Consider the following 23,828-nt stretch of genomic DNA (forward strand, 5'->3'; position numbering starts at 1 on the left):
TTTTACTGGAATTTTACTTAATTGGAAAAAATATGGAAGGAGTAAAGCTCTGGTTTCCTAGGACAGCGGTGCCGTCACTTAGCGGCCGCTGTAATTTATGACGTTACTGAAACTGTGTTTATTTTTTTCTTAATGTTTAGGGTTCTGTATCCGAAGGTTCTGCACCAAGGGAACCCTATTTCCTATTAAGCTTCTGCTGTCCGTCCGTTCATCTCTAATATTAGAGCATAATAATGGCAAGTTGGTTGAAAAGAAATGAAATGAAAATTTATTAATCAATAAACTTATACATGCGAGTTTCATGGAGTCCTGGCCCCTAAACTAGGATAGCCCGTATCATCCCATACAAATGTTTATAAATTAAAACTGGTCAATGAGTGTCATGGTTTCTTTGCATTCATGGCTACGATGGCAAAAAACCCCTCCCTAGGAAGCCACGCTATCTTGTTTCTATACCTAATAACATTTCGGCGACGTCATTCAACGCTAGTATAAAGACTGTTATGTGAATGCACCGCTATCTAGGAAGGAGCTTTATTGTTAAAACAATGCAGTAGACGTATGTTGAACTAAATCCACGGTGTCCCGTTCTTTATCGAGCAGCGTAAAATATTGAATATCGTGTTGCGTGCTCGCAATTTATTGGTTGCTTGTAACTGAAATAGCATAGTACCTACCCAAACAAGTTGCACAGTTAATTGAATTCAGTGACAAGTCCTCAAGTATTATATAATTTCTAAAGTGGTCTGGTCTGGTGGGAGGCTTCGGCCGTGGCTAGTTACCACACTACTGGCAAAGCCGTGCCGCCAAGCGATTAAGCGATCCGGTACGATGCCGTGTAGAAACCAAAGGTGTATGGGTTTAAAAAAACCTGCCATACCCTTTCTAGGTTAGCACGCTTCCATCTTAGACTGCATCATCACTTACCACCAGGTGCAGTCAAGGGCTAATTTGTTCTGAATAAAAAAAATGGCTTATGTTTAGTCTCTCACGATAAGACTGAAATCTCTCACGCTCACGATAGATTAAACACAAAATTTAACCAGTCTGTCGTAAATAGAAAGCATTATGTATCTATACAAGTATCAAGAATAAATCTACGTGAATGAATGACTTCGACGGTAGAATTTATTATGTACGATTGAGACTTCAACTGCAAATGCTTCGAATATCCATATTTCGTATGCTTCATAGCATTCTCGCCTCGTACCTACTCTGTCGGAGTTGTATAGAATGCTCGGGCTTCTATCGGATGCGAAATAATGGATGACTCTCGAAATCTCGGCAAATGGAAGTCAATCCGTACGAGTTTCGGAAGTTTAAACGACGCATAATTTAAACAATCGATCGAATTCATCAGGAATTCAAGCTTTATTTAGATTTCAAGCGTTTGAAAGAATGATATTATTAAATAAATTATTTAATTACAATAATGTTAATAAAAGTGTTTTAATTTCAAAGTAAGGTAACTATACCAAGTGGGGTATAATATGAAAGGGCTTTGCCTGTATATTCTAAAACAGATTTTCATTTATTTTTATGCATAAAAGTTTTTGATTTATCAGGCAAAATGTCGAAAAAATTTATCCTAGTACGGTACCCTCGGTGCGCGAGTCTGACTCGCACTTGGCCGGTTTTTTTTAATTGAGTAGGAAAAAATAACCTACACTCGATTAGTTTCGTAAACAGTAGGATTCGTTAATTATCCCGAAATATCGAAATATAAAATGTGTGTTTCTACAACTGTCAAACATATTTACCTACTCGTACCTTTATTAGAATTATTTCGCACTTGACGCTTTATTTTTCCGTGATAAAAAATATCCTATCTCCTTTTCCGGTTTGTATTTAGGCTCTTTTGAGTAGTTTAGGTATCAAGCAATGTCTATCATTAGTTTCTGTAAATTATTTCTACAGCGTTTGATATCAATAAACAGACATCCATACTAATATTATAAATGCGAAAGTGTGTCTGTCTGTCTGTCTGTCTATCTATCTGTCTGTCTGTCTGTCTGCTACGTTTTCACGGCCCAACCACTGAACCGATTTTAATGAAATTTGGTACAGACTGGGGATACATCCCGGGGAAGGGCATAGGCTACTTTTTATCCTGGAAAATAAAAGAGTTCCTACGGGATTTAAAAAAAAACCGAAATCCACGCGGGCGAAGCCGGGGGCATTCCCTAGTTATTAATAAATGTAACATACTCGTAAGTTATTCATAAAAACATTTCTCATAAATCATGTGTGCTCTGGTAATCAATAAAATAATAGAGAGACCAAAACGTCTGTTTATACCTACATGGAACTGTCCAGACAACCAATGATTCCGAATATCATAAAATTGTGTATAAATTCTTTCAATTCAATTCAAATATTCATGAATTCCGGAATAAGTTCGCCAGTTGGCCGCAAATATTCATCATGGTTCAATCAAGCTTGTCAAAATGTAAAATTCAAAGTTGTATTTCAGATACCGAGAATTCTGGTTTCTGGTCTTCCCACAACCCTTTTCTGGATAATTTATGGCTTTTGGTCTACTAGGAAGTTGAATTAAAGGTCTTCGCACACTAAATAAAGTCGACGCCGCGACAACTCGATTTAGAGTAAAGCATGGAAATGTGACCTTTATAATATTGTCGTGTTCCTACTTCCTTGAGGTGGAAATTGCCACTTCTGATTACAGCTTGCTAATCCTTTCTAATTGCTTTCTAAGGAAGGGGATAAAAATCTTTCTATTTCTATTTCGGACTCCAATTGTTCGGAGCATTTTCATTAGCAATAATTTACTTATTTGTGAGTGAGAGTACCTACAAATCAAAAAGGAAAATAAATCCATGGTAGAATATATTCTATTCGTATTTTACCAATTCTACGTCTACCGTAGGTAAGCAAAATAATATATCTGTAAATAGATTTTGCAGGGATGCGCTTCCGATGTCATTCTATTCATGCGCTGGACTGCACTGCGCTGCAGGAAGGCGAAGGCTATTATTGCCAGGCAGAATTGACGTGAACGAGGAATTTCCATTAGCTTGCTCTAACATTACGTATCAGTATAAACATTTAATAAAGGTGATAGCTTTCAAACGTCGGACTCCTCTTCGAGGGTTCTTAGTTTAATCCCGTGAAAGCAAAGGCAGCAATAAACAAAAATAAAACAAAATCGTTATAATTTTAATATATTAAGCTAAAAATATAGATTGGCAGTTAGATGTTTATTATAAGAATAGATATTGTTAACTTCAATAAAAAATTTTGATATAATATAATAAAGATATAACAGGTAAAAATAAAAATGTAAAAAAGGTCTCTGACTAATATCAGAGGAACTCTGTTAATAAAAATAAAAAAAAACCCGTGAAAGCACCTCTAACTTTGCAGAGTTACATGCGTTTTAAGCGATTAATCGCTAATAATAGCTAATATCACTTGCTTAAACGGAGAAGGAAAAGATAGGTAGTTAGGAAACCTGCCTGAGAATTCTCCATAACGTTCTCAAAGTTATGTGAAGTCTTCCAATCCACACTTGGCCAGCGTGGTAGACTATGGCCAAATATATTTCTCATTCTGAAGGAGACCCGAGCTCGGTTGTGAGAAACGAGTTGGGGCGCAATAAGAAGCGTGTGTGTATGGAATAGGTCTGTCGCTGGACTATAATTAAGCGAGTATGCGAGTGCGAAGGGTGATTACTCGCGCCAGCATTTCGGTTCAGCGGCCGAGACATACATTAAGTATGCGCGAGCGTTTTGACCACCAAGAGAGTGTCGCTGAGCTAGTTTTTCTTTGATAGCTTTTGTCACTGCAGAAGAGAGAATTCTCGCCAACAGAGCGCATAAGTTAGTGATCTATCACTGACATGGAATTATACATCGATTGTACGTTGTACGTACGAACAAATAATAGTCGGTACCTAATCGCTTCCGCGTCGATGGTGGGACGAGTGCCTTAGTAGAGGTGCACTAAAGGTAGTTTTTGAGAAATTCCAAAGAATATCGAGATCAAAGAAAACCCTAACTCCACGTGAACAAAATTGCGAGAGCAAGCTAGTCGTAAATACTTAATTGCACCTTCTATTTTCTATTCTCTGTTATTTGTGCATAATTAAATTGCATGAAATTAATTTGCCTAACGAATTTCAGCGTAAAATTTATTAATTTATTCGTTCTGAAAATGAATTTCAACAAAGTAATTTCAAACAATAACTCCGTTTTACGCTCATGAAACCTTAACCATTTATAAAGCTATTGCAGTAAAACGTTCATTTTGGACCGAGTCACGTTTCAAATAGATCTTGTATTTAATTCCAGCAGTTTGTGTGTTATGAGAAATTTTATTGTAATACCTACTGCGTCTCGAATTAATATGCTCGCTGATGAAAACAGTTTATGAAGTGAACGTGAACGACAGTAGCTGTTGTTATTTTACATTCACCATTTTATTTTATCAAGCTTCTCACACGTTGGTATATACGAGTAGGTATGTCGAAGCGAAATAGCATAGTGCTATCATAGAATACTGAACATAGTTAATAAGTGATTAGTGAAACATCAGATGATTTTTTTTTTTTTTTACCCAATAGAACCCAAGTACCCGGTCAATAGGCCTTACAAGCATCGTTTGAATGCTCGTTGTATGATAACTACATCTAAGCGGGAATATTGCGAAATTAAGTTCAGAGGTACTGAATTTTTTTACGAGGGATCTTTAGGCACTTAGGTCCGTTTTTAGGTAGTTTAATAAGCGTCAAAATTGACGTTATTGTGTTTTTATTTTCGAATTCTATCAACGTTGGCGAAATGTAAAATCTCTTACACACTGGATCATTTGTACTGAATCCATGGTTTCATTTTTAATCAGCATAAAATTCAAAATTTAAAATTCAAAATATTTTTATTCAATTAGACTTTTTTTGAATCGTCAAAAGCATCTACCACTGGTTCGGAATGCCTTTCCTACCGAAAAGAACCAGCGAGAAACTCGACGGTTGCTCTTTTCAAAGATTTGATATACAATATTATACAATATGTTTCATACACCCTGTACAGTGTCAGTATAGTAATGTTGGGTGTATTTGCAGTGGCGAGTCCGCCGGGCGGCGCGGGCGCAGCGCGCGAGGAGGCGCCCCGCCCGCCGCCGCCGCCCGCCCCGCGCAACGGCTCTCCCAGTAAGCACGGTTTCCAACAATGGCCGCTTCAAGTTTTAATTTTTTAAATCCATCATTCTTCATAGTTTTCTTCTACACTAGCGGCACGCTATGATGGCCGGTTTGACACATTACAATAGTGATGTGGAATGTCAATTTATTCTCGAACAAAAAACAATTAAGTTTTGTTTTTGTACCTGATTAAATAGGTTTAATAAAACAAAAATGTATATGTTTATTTAATTTATTTGAACGAACTGAATATTTGAACGAAAATGAATATACATACTTTATATGCACACAAGAAATACTAACTACTAAAGAATACTTTTCGAAGCAACGTCAATTCGAAACTGCTTTGTTTTGCATTGAGCATTGACGCGAGTTTGCCGGAGGTAGTAGTTGTGCTAGCCAGCGATCCTATGTGACGATCGTATTAGATTCCATTTTTAAAAATTTATTGATATTTTTTTGCGATTTCAGAGGTTTGTCCACATAGTGAAAATTGTTCATATTCACAAGTACATTCACCCCTTAAATGGTGCAAACTGATTTTTCTACACTTGTATACATTTAAGAAATCAATTTAATAAATAAATTTTGAGTCCTAAACCTAAAACTACATTCGATAAAATTTATGAATCTCTGCACATCACTATCGTCAATAAAGTAATACAATTATTTCCTTCAAAGTCGTTATCAATTAATACGGAACTTCATGAGCGGACAAACGTCAAACCGGCGATCATAGCGTGCCGCTAGTTTAGTCTCATGTTATTATCTTTTCTCTTTTTCGCCATTCATTCGTGTATTATAACACTTTCCTTCTATAATTTCTTTGATATCTACGCCATTACTCCACCCAGTTTGCATTATTATCGATCCATACTTTTGCTCGATAACTGCTGAATAAATTATTTTGGAGTTTGTTTTCAATATTTTTTCAATAGTATAGATACAACACAATAAAACAACAGTACGTGTATTCATTTCATCGCATGCATCAATTTCGTAAAAAAATTCATAGCCCACGTTGTAATTAACGTTATACATATTTCCTCTTACCTATACAAATAAATGCTCTTGTGAGTTCGTATCGGATCAATACGCATCGTAGGTATATATTTTATTATTGTAAAAAATACTTTGCCTAGGTTTCGAATTTCATCCAAAGCATGATTAGAAAAAGATTATTTTTGAAATTTTAAAAAATGTGCTAGAAACTTTTTGTTATTTTTGTTAAAGGTCTATAAGTGTCTCTAATTAGGCAATTAATGCAGTTCCTATAGTAATTGCTCCCTATAAAAGAATCTTTTGATATCTTTTTTCATCCTTAATTTTTTTCGCTTTAAAGAATAGAGATTTTTTTATATTAAGAATATAAAAAAATCTCTATGGGAGATATGGTTTAAGTATCTAGTTTTTATTCTTTTACTCTTTTAGCAAACGGTCGCTAGTAGGTACTATAGCAAAAGCCATCACAACGTTTTCATCCAAATTAGCACCATTGTCTATTATAGAGCTATTTTCAGTGTGTTGAAGTATGTTCCGTTTCAAATGCATGATGTGTAAATATTTTTTAAATAATAATATAATTAGAAAGTATAAGAGCTATGGTATAGAGTTGATGTTGTGTTCCCAAGACAAAATAGCTCTGACCCTTGCAGTAGACGTGATTTCGTATGTAAATCCATACAAATATTATAAATGCAAAATTGTACATTTCTGTCTGTCTGCTACGTTTTTACAACCCATCTGTTAAATTAATTGGTCGAAAGGAACAGAGATAGCTTGCATCCTGAAGACGGATATGGGCTACTCTCTCGAGAAATCAAAGATTTTCCACAGAATTTTCAAAAACCGAAATCCACGCAGGCGAAGTCGCAGGCATCATCTTGTAATATAATACAAGCAAAAATGTGTCTGTCTGTCACATTATCATCCTTACTCAACTCCTAAATTAATTGTGCCAAAATTTAGTAAGTACACAGAGAAAAGCCTCATCCAGGTCTAAATTCGATTCCAGGACGAAAGCGTTCTAGAAACGGATTTAGGATATTCTCGTCCCTGGAAAAGAAAGAATTCCTATGAGAAGTAATCAGATATCCAAAACAACATAAATAAATGTGCGAATAAATGCTTTCTGAAAAAAGGAAAACAAAGTCTTAATGATAATAAAGTAAACGTGTCGACGTATTATATGGTTATAGCTTTTTATCCTGTTAAAAAGAATCCATTATTTATTTGGATCCATTATTTATTTCGCTCGGAGGCTTCGTCGTATTTTGCCAAAAAGAAAATAGCATTCTCTTCCACCCTCAAGGGATTTGAGTGACCACGGAAAACGATTCAATCTAATTTAAGGTCACGCAAAATCTATGTGGGTACGCAAATGGAAATTGACTACATACATTAACCACAAAATACGGGGATAGAAAATTGTCTTTTTCGATGTTTCCCTACTAACTATAGTGACTTGGAAGTTACCAGCTGTGATAGCCTAGTGGTTAGGACTCCGATCAGGAGATCGGAGGTCGAAGGTTCGATCCCGGGAACGCACCTTTTAGTTTTCGGAGTTATTATCGCTTTAACGGTGAAGGAAAACACTTCATTATTCACATAATCAAGTACAAGACTCTAAGCCTGCGAAACCTGGGAACCAAACAAGGCCCATAGCACAGAGAAAAAAAAGTACCTTAATATACTGTGCACATCGGGACAGTTTTGAGAGATGTAGAGTGCAGTATGGTGGAAGTGAGTCTTTTTCCTAAATCTGTGGTGGAAGTAAAGAAGGACAGAATAAGAAGCTCAAACATCAAAGAGAGAACCATCACAGTCACAGACATATTAACCAATATGGATCAGCTGAAATGGAGGTGGATGGGTCAAAAGCGGAGACACCCAATAAAAGTGGAGTATCCTACTGGTACCTACGAGATAGGAAAAGAAACAAGAGTCGACTGCAAAGACGTTTGGACGACGAGCTGAATCTAACAGCTAAGTAGTCCATTCTGGAGAAGGGTGACACAGGACCGTAAGCACTGGCCAGATTTACAGGAAGCCTTTGCCACGAGGCACTCAGAGTTGACAGATTTTTTATGATGCAGATTTACTACTCCACTGTGAACTCTGTAATAAAGGGTATTTTATATTTTATAGGGAGATCAGGGTGGTTATTCTAAAGGAGATCATAATTACCTAAATGCGAGATGCGCTTACGAGTAGGCATATTAAACTTCGTCTAGACTTTGTATCTGTGCAATGTTCAATATTAATTTCAAGCGAACTCAATAAAGCAGCGTATCGTTATTTGTATTAGAATTCTGAACGCTACAGGGCATAATCTCATACACGATGAAGTCGGTTGGGGCAATACCTATGGGTAAAATTATTTTAATAAGCAAGCATGGGTCTATATGAACCCGCCCGTGCCTAGTATTGTCACAGAGTAAGTATGGTACGAGTATATTACTCTCTCTATACTGTGGTATTGTGGTGGCTTCCTGTCCTGACTTTGTGGAACAGTTTTTACTATGAAAGAAATCCTAGATTATCATGAACTAAGATATAGATGTAGATATATTAACGTACAGCTCACTGTTGCATCTACGAGTAGGAGCTTGAAATATTTCGTGTTGATATAAGTTTATAGACCCGCTATATTTATAAAAGATTTTGAGAAATTCCAACAAGAACGCGTGGACAAAGTCACGTCGCTCGTGAGAAAAAGCTAGTTCGTTATATTGGGTGCTGATAAATGTGTGAAGTGGCAAGAAACGGGCGTGGCAGAACAACGAGAACGCCATTTGGGATCCCCAACCTCACTTTATGAATCCCTCGGCAACCTGGGCGATCTACTCGGCTTCTGGAGCGAGCTTGGATGGCTGGAGTGAAGACTTCGGCGGGGAGGGGCAACGCACGCACAACAGACGGAAACGTTTAAGTGAGGAAACCAGGCCAGAAAGAAGAAAGAAGAAATATGTGAAGCTAAAGAAAAACAAATAAAAGCATATGAAATTCCGTTATCACCTGTCAAAGGATAACGCTGCCTTATTAATTCTCTGTTTAATACCAGTGACGGCATTAGAACCCGGTGTTAGGCACCGGCACAGTCGGCGACGGCCGACAGCCTCGTGCCTAGGGGGGCCTTGCAAAGATGTTATACAAGTCATTTTTTTTTTTTAAGTTTAATGATTTGTAATATTAGTGTGATTATTCCCGTACGCGTTAGTAGTATTCATCCAGAGTCACAGAGTCATCTGGCAACTCTATTACCTGATCAACCCATTTCCGCCCCACTACTGAGTACGGGTTTCCTCTCAGAATAAGAAGGGTTTAGGATTTTTGAAAATTCAACTACTAAAGGGGTAAAATAGGGGTTTAAAATTTGTGTAGTCCACTTAGGAGTTAGGACGAACTTGTGGGTATATGCTAGTTAGTGTATAATTCAACTCATTTGATTTTAGGTTTTTTTTTATCCGACTTCAAAAATAAGGTTTTCAATTCGTCGCAATCTTTTTTTAAATTTTTTTATGTATGTTCCCCGATTAGTCGAAGATCTGAACAATTTTTTATTGACTGCAAGGGAAAAGGGGGCTCGCGTAGCTGGTGTCGCCTACGGACGTTCACGTTTGGTCTGGCGCCGTCACCATTTAGCGCCGAGGCCGAGGACGGGACATGTTGTGTCGGGGGAAGATATCGCTCGTGAATTCCAATTAGGTTTCGGGTACACTGGTATTTAATTTAACGCCTATTCCTTTTACATAAACTGAACAATGGAATATATTTGTGAATGGATTTCATTTTCAGAGATTTTATTGAGGTCTTCATTTTACATTTTCCAATACCTAGGAGCTTGCTTTCGGTTTAGTTGGGAACCAGCAGGATAACAGATGGTCTTATAAATTGAAGGTCGCAGGTTCGATTCCCGGTTTGTTCATTTTAAGAATTTATGATTTCTCAATTTATTGTTGATCCAGGTGGTGGTTTGGGGACAAGTTACAAACCATATCGACAAAGCCACACCAGCGCCTTGGGTTTGGGTTTCCGCGTAGAAACCAATTTGAGCTGGGCTAAAATCATCACCACACACCCATTAATTCCAGCTTAATTTGAACAACTGGGTGATAAGAATATGTAATTACACTTCTGATCAAAACACTTTTCTCCTTGATCGGGATATTTTAACCCATTGAATACAAACTCATTTCGAGCAAAAAAGCTTAAAAGTATGCCAAAATCTGTCCAAAGTTCATGCTTTCGATCACTGAATACAAACTTGAAGTCATTTTCAAGCTAAGCGGCCTAAAACTGGTCTAAAATTGAGATCAAAGCTCGTAACTTCGATCAAAACGGTACAATTACAGTAAAGTTTCGACAGCTTGCATTCAGATTTTTGCTCTTCTTTGTGCTATTACGCCGTTTTGTTAGCCAGCTCCTCATTTCATCTTGTAGGTATACCATCACTAATATAATAAAGTATGAATACCCAGTGTCCACCTGGGGTTCACACTCACTTTTTTGTCGGAGTATGCCCGACGAGTTTAAACTCTGCGATTGGGTTATGAATATCAATTTCGTTAGTTTAAACGGTGAAAATATGCATTGCAGCATATTTTTTAATTTTTCCTCAACAACGTAACAGCAGGCCACTCGTTTTAATATCGTTCATAATACTTTGTATCGGTATTTTTGTATGCGAAAAAATATTTTTACTACCGCGATATTTTATTTTCCACATAAATGGAATCCTCTAGCACTGTGATAATAATTATAGCTGCTGCAAAAAAGATTACCTTTTTTTTTATATGACTATTTGTACCAGAAAATTGTAACAATAAAGAGAAAAAGAAAAAAAAGAATAGGTACCCGGTTGAGTTTGTTGTGGGCTCTTCTCAGACTTGGGCGCGTTTGGAACCCTCGTAGCTTTAGTTTTAAGTTAACGTAATTAATTATCACCACTATATCATATTTCAAATCTAACAAATCGGACAAACAAAAGGTGTACAATAGTACCTATTTTGAATAATTGATTTTGATTTTGATATTATTGGTCTTTAATATGTAGATATTAAAAAAAATTCAATTATGAGCTACCTATCGATAAACATACAAAATAGTTTAGTACTTAACTATTATCGGCGTATTTGTAGCCAAGTACCAATTTAGATTTAGGAGTTAGAAACTAGCATGTTTGAGAATGTTGATATTTTAGTTATGCATGTTAAAAATGTATTTTTATTTATATACTGGGTTACTGTATAACCCCCAACCCAAAAAGAGGGGTGTTATAAATTTGACGTGTGTATCTGTGTATCTGTCTCTGGCATTGTAGCTCCTAAACTAATGAACCGATTTTAATTTAGTTCTTTTCGTTTGAAAGGTTGCTTGATCGAGAGTGTTCTTAATCCAAGAAAATCGGTTCAGCCGTTTGAAAGTTATTAGCTCTTTTCTAGTTACTGTAACCTTCACTTGTCGGGGGTGTTATAAATTTTTAATTTACACTTGTTATTATTCTTTGTAGTAATTATAATATGATGGTTCGTGCATTAGTGTTTCACAAGTCTATTACCCTTGTTCACAGAACAAGGTGCCCTCACAATAGTCCGTCGGTCGTCCAGCCGCGGCAAGACAGAGACCTCGCCGCCGACCGACGAGCAGCTGGACCAGCTGGACCTAGACACTGAGCACTTGCCCGCCGTCGACACGCCCGACGCATGCGATAAGGCCGCACTCAGGTAAATACATTTTTTAGGGTTCCGTACCTCGAAAGGAAAAACGGAACCCTTATAGGATCACTTTGTTGTCTGTCTGTCTGTCCGTCCGTCGTGTCTAACAACCTGGTATAGCTATCTTATTTTGAAAATTGAAACACATTTTAATTTTTCTTAAATGATGCAACCACATATTCGCGGTTTTCAGATTTATTCCTGTACTTGAGCTATAAGACCTACCTGCCTACCAAATTTCATGATTCTAGGTCAACGCGAAGGACTCTATAGGTTTCTTGACAGACACGACGGACAGACAGACAGACAGACAACAAAGTGATCCTATAATAAGGGTTCCGTTTTTCCTTTTGAGGTACGGACCCCTAATGAACTTTCATAACAAAATAAACCAAGCCTTCTAAAATTGCTGCTTGCAATTTGAGTGGAAAAACCAGAGCATTTATGCCAACAAAATATAAAATATCGCATGCATAACAATAGCGTGGAAACAATTGTTCCCAAAATGAACGCAAAATGTCAACCACGAAATAGTGGTTGTGCACTAATTTCTTTGAAAACATTGAAAAAAAAAAATAATAACTCCCTCTATTTTCTCTCTCTATTTTCAATGTATATTTTTATTGTATTTAACTGTCAAGTGGCCATTTTTAACCCCCGACCCAAAAAGAGGGGTCTTCTTCTTCTTCTCTCTGGGCTGGTTTCCGCACTTAAACGTTTCCGTCTGTTGTGCGTGCGTTGCCCCTCCCCGCCGAAGTTGAGAAGAGGGGTGTTATAAGTTTGACGTGTGTATCTGTGTGTCTGTGTATCTGTGTATCTGTGTGTCTGTGTATCTGTGTATCTGTCTGTGGCACAGTAGCACCTAAACTAATGAACCGATTTTAATTTAATTTTTTTTGTTTGAAAGGTGGCTTGATCGAGAGTGTTCTTAGCTATAATCCAAGAAAATCGGTTCAGCCGTTTGAAAGTTATCAGTTCTTTTCTAGTTACTGTAACCTTCACTTGTCGGGGATGTTATAAATTTTTAATTTACACTTGTTAATATGTTATGTAATACGAAAGAATTCTGAGAAATTAAAAAAAACCGAGAATAGCTATCCTTTTCTTGTATAAAATTATTATTATAGATTTGCTGTTTAAAAATATGAAGTTTAAGCAAGCACATTGATTTTCAAAGCGCCGTTCAAGTCAAAGTTCAAATTATCGCAAAACAAGTAAGTAGGTAGTGTAATCTGAATATGAATAATATGAGTGAACTAGAGTGTGGAAGCTTTCGGTTTGATCTTGAATCGACGATATGTCAAATATTACGCTAGGGGTGACGTGAAAGCAGCGTGAAATCAAAAAAACCTAGTCGTTTCATAGCTTACCTGTAGGTAACAATAATGGAAGTAACATTTGACGCCTTCCAATGTAGGTGGCCAAAAGTGTAGCCACTACCTAACGCATTAATTTTACAACGGCATTCACATTGCCGTTCGGCGTTAGACGAATTTAATCCCAATTCGAGCCTCAATAGCTCAACGGTTATAGGAGCGGACTGAAAACCGAAAGGTCGGAGGCTCAAACCCCACCCGTTGCACTATTGTCGTACCCACTCCAAGCACAATCTTAACGCTTAGTTGGAGGGGAAAGGGGAATGTTAGTCATGATTAAAATGACTAATATTCTTTTTAAAAAAAGAAAAAAAAAAACAATTGACATTAGACGTTAACAGTTCAAGTATGCCACTCAGTTTAACGTGCTAATTATAGGCGGAATTATCGCAATAATTATGGCGTTGTTGGGCATTGGACGTTAACCTTAATGTGGTCCGAGCATTAGAAGTTCCCAAACTGTCGTGAACAGTTTTTTTTTTTTTTAAATTATATAGACTAGCGCTTGGCTGCAATCAGACCTGCTAGCAAGTGATGATGCAGCCTAAGATGGAGCGCGCTTGCCTATGACAGTAACAGTGGTATGAATGCTAAATAAAACACGAATATTTTGATGGTTATGAATGGATAATAAACTGTAAAAGTTAGGTAGATACCTGCACCATAACATATTGTTATGGTCATATAGTTCACTTACAGTAATGAGACTAGGATCGCAGGCAATTGTGGAGTTATTGCTTTCTGGACGGCACCTACCAGTATAATGACTATTTAAAAAGGTGTGGTGGCACTTGAAATAATTGGTAGCAATACTCTTGATGGATTGTAATTAGAACCTTACGCGATATTAATCTACGATAACTGAATTTACAACTTTAACTGTATCTCAAAAGGAAAAAAAAGGAATCCTTATAGGATCACTTAGTTGTCTGTCTGTCGTGTCTGTCAAGAAACCTATAGAGTTGACCTAGAATTATGAAATTTGGCAGGTAGGTAGGTCTTTATAGCACATGTAAAGGGAAAAATCCGAAGATCGTGAATTTGTGGTTACATTACAAAAAAAAATGTATTCATGAACTAATAATATTAATTAACATTTTCATCTTCCAAAGTAAGAGTATTATATATAATACTCTTTATATATATTCTACATATTATGATACCCCACTTGCTATAGCAAGTGGGGTATCATATGAAAGAGCTTTTTTTACCTGTACATTCTAAAGCAGATTTTTATTTATTTTTATGCATAATAGTTCTTGATGTACCTACTATCCTTATTCCTTTCTTATTTACTGCAGTATTATTATTATTATTTTCTTAATTATTTATTTTAAATTTTATATGTACATTATGTTTATTTACTTACTAACCCCTTCCACTTTCTTTAATTTTTATTATCTCCTCACCCCAAGGTTGCCTGGAAGAGATCGCTATTTTAGCGATAAGGCCGCCTTTTGTACATAAATCTATAATGTTATTTATATATTACTATGTCTTGTTGGTGTACAATAAAGAATATTTTACTTTTACTTTACTTTATAGCTCCATCGTCCCGCACTTATAGACCGCGACAGGTTAAGATGGCAAATCGGGGCATGAGGCGGAGGACGCCCTGCACACACGCATGTCACTCAACTACCTCCCCGATTGCCATTTCAACTTGTCGCGTTCCTACTATACTTGTCTTGCTCTGTCCAGACGGCAACATCGAACCTCTCTATCTAACATCATTTCCTTACTCCATATTTAGTCTGTTATAAAATAAAAATACCATTACGCCAAAAAAAAAGAGATAAAATACGGTTTCCATAACAATAGAAAAATCCAAACACGACAGTATTGTTCTGGTTCGTAGCAGGAAATATCGACCACGGCGGGAATTGCTTTGCAAACATTGGAAAGGTAAATACTCCGAATTGTATTCAATATCAATTTCAGGGGTTTGTACCTATTTACTCTCTGTAAAAACTAGTGTAATTTAATATTTAAACTTCCATTAGGCTTACCTATCTATTTATTTTTCTACAGTAAAAGCTGCTATACTATAATTTATTACTAATGGACATAAAAACGAGTTTAATAGAAGCTCAAGGAATAAAAAGCTTAATTCGCTTCGTATAACCTCCAAAACAGCCTTATCGGTTTTGGTTCACTTGGTATGGTACAAATACAAAGTGCAGGATGCTATAATGCACCGCCCGCCCTGCCACTGCTAAACCTGCAGAAAAAGCAATCAACCAAGCAAACAATACGCACCATTACCACTCAGTACCACAAAATCTTCTATAAAACACACTCAACTTTCGTTTCACTTTCCACTGTAATGTTTACTTGCCACACGTCCACACGTAGATTTTAAAAGGTACATTGATCTGTTTTAGCGTAGGTATTATGAACTAGCTTATGCTTCGTATATTATGTAGGACTACACTTCAAACCCCTACTTTACCACCTAAGGGCCGGCGCACATACCTATGGCAGAGCGTGGTGGAGCGCAGCGCAGAGCATGAACTCGAAGTTTTCTAATCGCGTGACCCATTACGCGAATTTCTACCAGAGAATGCGCGAGCACGCGCGGTACTGCGCGTGGATGCGCGAGTATCCGCACGGATGCACAATGGATTTTAGATATTATTTCAATGAGGACAATGTCGATAATACTTTGACTGTGCAAAATGCTCTGCGCTGCGCTCCGCCATATTATGAACGCCGGCCCTTAGGCGTTGAAGCGGACTTTCTTAGGGGATGTCCTAGTTCATGATAGCTACCTGCATGCCGAATTTCAGCCCGATCCGTCCGACTGACTGATCTATCAACGCACAGCTCAAACTACTGGACTGATCGGAATGAAATTTGTTATATTATTATGACGTAGACATCCGCTAAGAAAGATTTTTTGAAAATTCAGTCCCTAAAGGGGTAAAAAAGTGCTTTCAAATTTGAGTAGTCCACGGGGACGAAGTCGTGGACATAAGCTAGTTATTAATAAATTCCTCCGTTATTAATAACGTGCGTCTAATAATAATGTCTTGCAAAGTGACGTGGGTTAATATGAGGAGTTGACAAACAGCGTCGATGCCGATATTGACTTTACTTTGAGACCTTTGAAACGTGTTTTGCAATAATGAGGATGCCCAGGCCTAGATATTAAGTATCGTTCTTTATACGTGAGTTATAAAAATAGATCATGGAGCTTTCATAGCATTTATGTATATGTATCTGTAGGTATATCACGTTATCCCGTACATAGACAGAGCCTGGTAATTTCCGTTATCCCGCCATGACAAAGGCAATCTGTGTTAACGATCGGATGCTGAGACAAATGTATCGCTTCACTACACTAACACATGCGATAGATAAGTAAATGTTTACCAGCCAAGGACTAATCTAGTCCATATTATTCTATGTTCCAAAGCGTGGCAGATTTCACACACTTTTGAGAACATCGTGCAGAACTCTCAGGCTTGCAGGTTCCTTCAGAATGTTTTCCTTCACCGTTAAAGCATAAACGTTTAATTGCTAAAAACGGACATAAGTTAGAGGTTTTGACCACTAGGCTATTCCTGTTGAGCTATATCAAATAGAACAAGTGTAAATTAAAAATTTGTAACACCCCCGACAAGTGAAGGTTACAGTAACTAGAAAAGAGCTGATAACTTTCAAACGGCTGAACCGATTTTCTTGGATTATAGCTAAGAACACTCGATCAAGCCACCTTTCAAACAAAAAAATCTAAATTAAATCGGTTCATTAGTTTAGTAGCTACGATGCCACAGACAGATACACAGATAACACCCCGCTTTTTGGGTCGGGGGTTAAAAACCTGAAATCACATTGTATATATCAAACAGTTATACAACAGTTTGGGGCCGCTAGGTACTTAGAATTCCGTGACAGAAAACCCCAACAGTTTTTTTAACTCAAACTCGCAACTTGCAATACGTAGCCAAATTAGCTACACACTAGTTCAGTGAGGCAGGTTAACTATTGTAATATAGTAACAACAATTTCATTCAAGAGGATACCAATACGGAGTCGACATTGTTAGGGAAATTTCCGTTACCATTTATAATGAAAATTGTTGTTGAAACATAGCACGGGTTCAAACTATCGGTGAAAGATAGTTTGATGTGCTCTTATTGCTCAAAATTATTATTGAAACTAAATCCTCGTGTTTCATGTAAACAACCCGATGTATTTCACTGGAGTATTAACCCTGAAACATGCACCAAGCACACCACTTCAAGAAATTTCATCTTCGCCACCTGGGTGCCTAGTGTACCCATTGTGCCAGATCTTTTAAGGAACTGGCGAAAAAGACTCTGTAGTACCTACTCTTCTATCTTCTCTTTTTAATCCGTAACTTTTGGACCAGTAACACAAATCTGAACGCATTGCTATGCAAGACGGCCTAAAACTGTGCTATAATTAAGTCCAAAGTTCGGAATTTCGATCAAAGTTTTCATTCGGTTTTTTCTTCTCCTATATTTAATTTCGCGTAAGTACCTAGACCGTTTTATTTGCCAGCTGCTCATTTTTCATGTACATACAAGTGTAAATTAATTTATAACACCCCCGACAAGTGAAGGTCACAGTAACTAGAAAAGAACTGATAACTTTCAAACGGCTGAACCGATTTTCTTGGATTATAGCTAAGAACACTCTCAATCAAGCCACCTTTTAAATAAAAAAGACTAAATTAAAATCGGTTCATTAGTGTAGGAGCTACGATGCCACAGACAGATAGATACACAGATACACACGTCAAACTTATAACACCCCTCTTTTTGGGTCGGGGGTTAATAAATTGTAAAATTCGCGCCATATTTTGGCCATATTCCCAGTAGATTTCAACATGGGGTTATTCAACAAATGCTTGAAAAGCCGACAACGCATTGGCGGTGCCTCTGGTAGGTACCTACTGCACACCAGCTTTGTAACAACCTGAAAATTAAAATCTCTTACAAAGGAAACTTCAATCAACCTAGTACCTCCATTTTACCAACATGGATTTATTCGTTTTTACTGGACCATTCGCGCCTTTCACATCAAACCACTTTTTTCTTTTTATCCCTACTCGAATTCAAGCTGCAATCGAGATTTACAGACTGTTTCTACACTTTATATCGCTTTTATTCAGCGTATCCTTTTTATTCCCATTTTTTTAATTTGAAATTTACTTTGTATACGCCTATGTAAGTAGTTCATTTCCCAGATTCAATTTAGCACTAAAAAACTCCTTTTCTAACTTTTTTCTGAAACGGCATATAACAATGATTTTAATCAAACTCTATGTGTAAGTCTAATTTTTTTTTTAATTCGTTAACTTAAACAATATACAGAGAGTTTTTGTTACATTCAGCGCCACAAAAACCACAGTTGGTTTGACCGGGCACTGAGCTAACTTGGTTATTAACCCCCGACCCAAAAAGAGGGGTGTTATAAATTTGACGTGTGTATCTGTGTATCTATCTGTGGCATCGTAGCGCCTAAACGAATGAACCGATTTTAATTTAGTTTTTTTTGTTTGAAAGGTGGCTTGATCGAGAGTGTTCTTAGCTATAATCTAAGAAAATCGGTTCTGCCGTTTGAAAGTTATCAGCTTTTTTCTAGTTACTGTAACTTTCACTTGTCGGGGGTGTTATAAATTTTTAATTTACACTTGTTATAGCTAAACAATGAAAATAAATTATAGAAACCAACATAATGACAAATTGGTAAGGTAGGTACAATTGTTCATGTCTTACTTTACTTATGCAAAAATTCAATCTAAATTGGTCCAGTGTTCTTAAAATAATACATGAATAACCCAACAAACAGATTCAATGCATTTTTACCTTATTTTTATCCCTTTGTATGGGGGATAAACGTTCCATTCCGCGCAATGGCACAAAAGCTTGTTGTCAATATTAGACATTGCACCGTAACGTTTGATCTAAAAATCAGTTCATGCCTCAAAAGCTTTGAGTAGTGCACTATGGGAATATTGTTTTGAACTATTTCAAACGCTTGCTTACTTTATAAGTAGGTACACGAGTGACATAGTGGTTGCTTTTGCTATTGTATGTTGAAATTGATCCTCTATTTGGACGTGGCAGCAATAGATGGTTAGCAATTTTTTACATGAAATCTTCTTTCTCGTATTATATAACTAAAGTTATTGAAAAAGGAGTTCCATATGAGTTATATACTTAAGTGTTATATAGGAGTTATATTGTATATACATATTATACAATGATAGGACTTACCTCCCATGAAATTATTACGATGTAGAAAGGTAATAATTGTAGGTATAATAAAAAGTAGATATACTTAGTACAATCGTCGCTCGTAGTTAAACATTAATATGTAGGTAACAACCTACTTCCTCTTTTATAGCCCCTCGGTTTACGAGAGCCATTACTTATTATTATTACTAAAGGTTCTATTTGGAGTACACATTCAATGGGGAATAGCCAAGGGTATTTATGTAGGTAATAGACTGCCTAATTTTATTGATGCTGTGATTATTTCCTATAAGGGAACTGTGTTAGCTATATTGATCAACGGTCATAATATACCTACTATTGACCTTTGTGTAAATCATCAAGATTAAAAGTACATGCCTACTCCTGCAAAGTATGCTCGACACCTAATTTCATTAATCTATCAAATAAGGACAGGGAGCCGCTGGGTTTATGCGGCGCAAAACTGTGGTGTATAGAAGTGCCTACATAAAACTTAATAAATGTACTATTACTTAACATTACTGTAACAACTTAACTTTTGGTAACTTTTTAGATAATGGTTTTTTAAAAATCCCGTGGGAACTCATTGATTTTCCGGGATTAAAAATAGCCTATGTGTTAATCCAGGGTATAATCTATCTCCAGACCCAGCCCAATCCATCCAGTAGTTTTTGCATGCAAGAGTAACAAACATACACACTTACAGACAAACTTTTGTCTTCATAATATTAGTGTGATTAATTATTAACATAAATAATAGTTAACGCACAGACAAAGTTTACTTGAAAAATTACTCCGAGTCAACCTAGATCGCGCGCAAAGCAACAAATTTTTCAGTGCAGAAAACCCTTAAGAACTACGGATGAAGTCATCCGTCTTGAATTGGGGACTAAAAACCATCGATGTATATGGTTAGCCTTTCCCATACAATACCGTCCGCAAAAATACGCTTGAATCTTGCGTCATCGTCATTGACAAAGTCAAGAGACTTTTGCAAATTCTCTTGACTTTTTGAGCGCGTTTTTTATCTTCGAAGGGCCCATCCATATACATCGATGCTAAAAACAAAATAATTCAAAGGCACTTAATTAAAATTAAAACATCTGACGAAAAAACAGTACCTTGTCCTTGAATGTAAATAAATTATATCAATAAAATAATTTACTTTCTCATCTCTGCTTCAGCGGACACGGATAGTAAGGAAAAAAATGAAAATTTTTACGAAACAAATACAGTACAAAGTAATCGTGAAAATTTTAATAGAGGGAATAACAAGAGAGGAATAAAGGGAGGGTATCCAAAGTAATAACCGGTGCTCAAACAGATTTTATGGTAGCCGGGCATAATTCAATAGGGGATAAAAATATATCCCCTATTGAATATAGGGGATATATTATATAATAGGCACGATTATTTGTGCCTCCTTTGCTTGATAATTCTAATTTGATTTAATTAAGACTTTGTACCTATAGACTATCTAAACCCCTATATGCAGTGCGAACCGCCGGCGGCTTCCGATTTCCTTCGACTTCTTAAGAGAGAGAGACAGAGAGATAAAAGTCTATTCGATAGAAAGAGAGGCGTTTTCTAAAATTTAGACCACAGTGCTCTGCAAGCTGAATTGCACTTCATTGCGTCGTAAGAAGAGTCGCTATTCATTTAAACGTCTTTACGGAGTGAGCCTTCTGTTCCAGAAAGGTACTATTAAGTATTCTGCTCTAAAACATTGAACAAGTGTAAATTAAAATTTATAACACCCGCGACAAGTGAAGGTTACAGTAACTAGAAAAGAGCTGATAACTTTCAAACGGCTGAACTGATTTTCTTGGATTATAGCTAAAAACACTCTCGATCAAGCCACCTTTCAAACAAAAAAACTAAATTAAAATCGGTTCATTAGTTTAGGAGCTACGATGCCACAGACAGATATACAGATACAAACGTCAAACTTATAACACCCCTCTTTTTGGGTCGGGGGTTAATTAAATGTATGGAACGGCTATTCCGGACGACAATCGTGTTCTATAAAGCTGTCAAAATTAGTATGACATGGACTTCAAGTTGTTAGCAACAAGTGTAAATTAAAAATTTATAACACCCCCGACGATCCAAAGTATTTGAGTTTTCCAAAACATCATTTTCAAATAAATAATTATGTATTTAGGCAACGTCCATCTTGACAGCTTGACATTTGTCTATTGACATAATATTATGAACCTAACGGTTATCTAACCTTCTTTTCTACAAGAAAACTAGAAAAGAGCTGATAACTCTTAAACGGCTGAACCAATTTTTTTAGATTATAGCTAAGAACACTCTCGATCAAGCCACCTTTCAAACAAAAAAAACTAAATTAAAATCGGTTCATTCGTTTAGGCGCTACGATGCCACAGACAGATACACAGATACACAGATACACAGATACACAGATATACAGATACACAGATACACAGACACACAGACACACAGATACACAGATACAGACGTCAAACTTATAACACCCCTCTTTTTGGGTCGGGGGTTAAAAAGGAGTTGTAGCCTGGTTCGAAATGACCTGTCTAGTACGTAGAGTTCGTTGATCTAAGATGACTAATTTATATTTTTCCTTGTCCACAGATTACGCTATCTCCTTAGACAATTAAACAGAGGTGAAATCCCAGCAGAAACATTACAAAAGAACCTACAATATGCAGCGAAAGTACTTGAAGCCGTCTACATCGATGAGACCAAGTATGTATTTCATAATTAACAAACATTATTAGGTACCTATTAACATTCATAACAAAGTTAATTATTCTAAGAAGTACACGCTTTGAAAAGTTTTTAAACTTGATCGTTGGAAAAGATCTCATTGGAGTTGATAGAATTTTGTCATTAATTTTTATTATTTTATTTTATATATTAGGTAAAACAGTTTACAAGACAGGTGAAGGGTGGAATAAGATCAAACAACTCCTCAGAAACTTTCCGTTATAAAGACAGGGTATAGATCACGTAAAGAGAGATTAGGTACGTCTTTGCGGTATTCTAGGCTTTCTAACGAGCTGGTTAGTTGGGATTGTCCACAAGTCGGACTGGCCACCTTTAAATCCGATTAAATGCAAGGTAAATATTGGTATAAACTGTGGTGCCATGCTTCGGCTCAAAGGATTATAATTGCCAAACATTAGGGCAATGTATGTACTCATACTGAATCTATAAATTAAATTTTACAATTAACAGTAATATAACTATGACAGTGTTTGTCTATTCTTCAGTTACCATTTACCGGCCCATCCGCGTTACCGATTATGACGTTTAATTCAGAGATAGCTTGCATCCATGTGACAGACATACTTACCTAGACTATTTATAATCCCGGAAAACTAGAAAGTTTCCACAGAATTTCTGAAAACATAAGTCCACGTGGACAAAGTTGCAGGCATCATCTTAGTACATAATAAAACAAAATAATATGTAATTTTGTACTTGCTATTATAAGTTATAGTCATCGATGTATAATATTACCTATGTAGTGTTAACACCTATAAGATGACCTGTATCAGCTAATAAATAAATTTAATTGAATTGAATGATGATTTTAGTGGATAGGTAGGATCTCTACATATTCCTTACCAACAGCCTTTAACAGGGCTCTCTCCGTTGCTCGTTTCATACAATCGTAGTTCCAATTTCATTTGAATATTAAGCAACCAAAGTCCATGAAATTTTGCAGACATATTCTAGAAACTAATATCTGTGTCTGTGGTGTTTTAGATTTTTCTAAAAATATGTAGTTTTAAAATTACAGGGGCTCAAAGATTTGTATGAAAATTTTTAAAACCGCGTAACTTTGAAACAATATTTTAACAGAAATCTGGAAAACCACAGACAGATATTAGTTTCTAGAATATGTTTGCAAAATTTCATGGACTTTGGTTGCTTAATATTCAAATGAAATTGGAACTACGATTGTATGAAACGAGTGACGGAGAGAGCCCTCTTAACATGATTTCGCCTTTAGCTTTAACACGACTTCAAAACTATCAACGAAAGTATAATAACTTCCAATCCAGCATAATTGGATGAGACAATTTACTGACGCGAATAAAATTTTCCGTACCTATCATTCAAAAACTTTTTAAAGCGTAATAATTTCAAATGCAACATTTATGAAATTGAATGAAACGTTTATTTAAAGTAATTGTTCAATTACTTTGTATTTCCGAAACATTTGGTTAATTTCGTCGTATTCGTAAATGTTGCAATTTCAATTTGTTATCGAGCGAAATTTCATTATTCCTATGTTTCAGATACGCAGTCCGCTCGGGGAACTATTATCATAATATTCGTAGGCTATTTTAGCATA

At 36.4% G+C, this 23,828-nt stretch overlaps 1 protein-coding gene across 1 annotated transcript in view; it reads left to right on the top strand.

The window, feature by feature from the left end:
• Positions 1–5,061: 5,061 nt before the first annotated feature.
• Positions 5,062–23,828, top strand: part of LOC123867206 (calcium/calmodulin-dependent 3',5'-cyclic nucleotide phosphodiesterase 1) — a 46,336-nt gene continuing 27,569 nt past the window's right edge. Inside the window, exons 1-3 of the mRNA XM_045909138.1 lie at positions 5,062–5,167; positions 11,730–11,883; positions 22,097–22,210. Coding sequence (XP_045765094.1) covers positions 5,062–5,167; positions 11,730–11,883; positions 22,097–22,210 — 374 coding nt within the window. The remainder of the gene's footprint in view (positions 5,168–11,729; positions 11,884–22,096; positions 22,211–23,828) is intronic.

The sequence above is a fragment of the Maniola jurtina genome, chromosome 1 (assembly GCF_905333055.1).
Source record: "Maniola jurtina chromosome 1, ilManJurt1.1, whole genome shotgun sequence".
Classification (NCBI taxonomy): Eukaryota; Metazoa; Arthropoda; class Insecta; order Lepidoptera; family Nymphalidae; genus Maniola; species Maniola jurtina.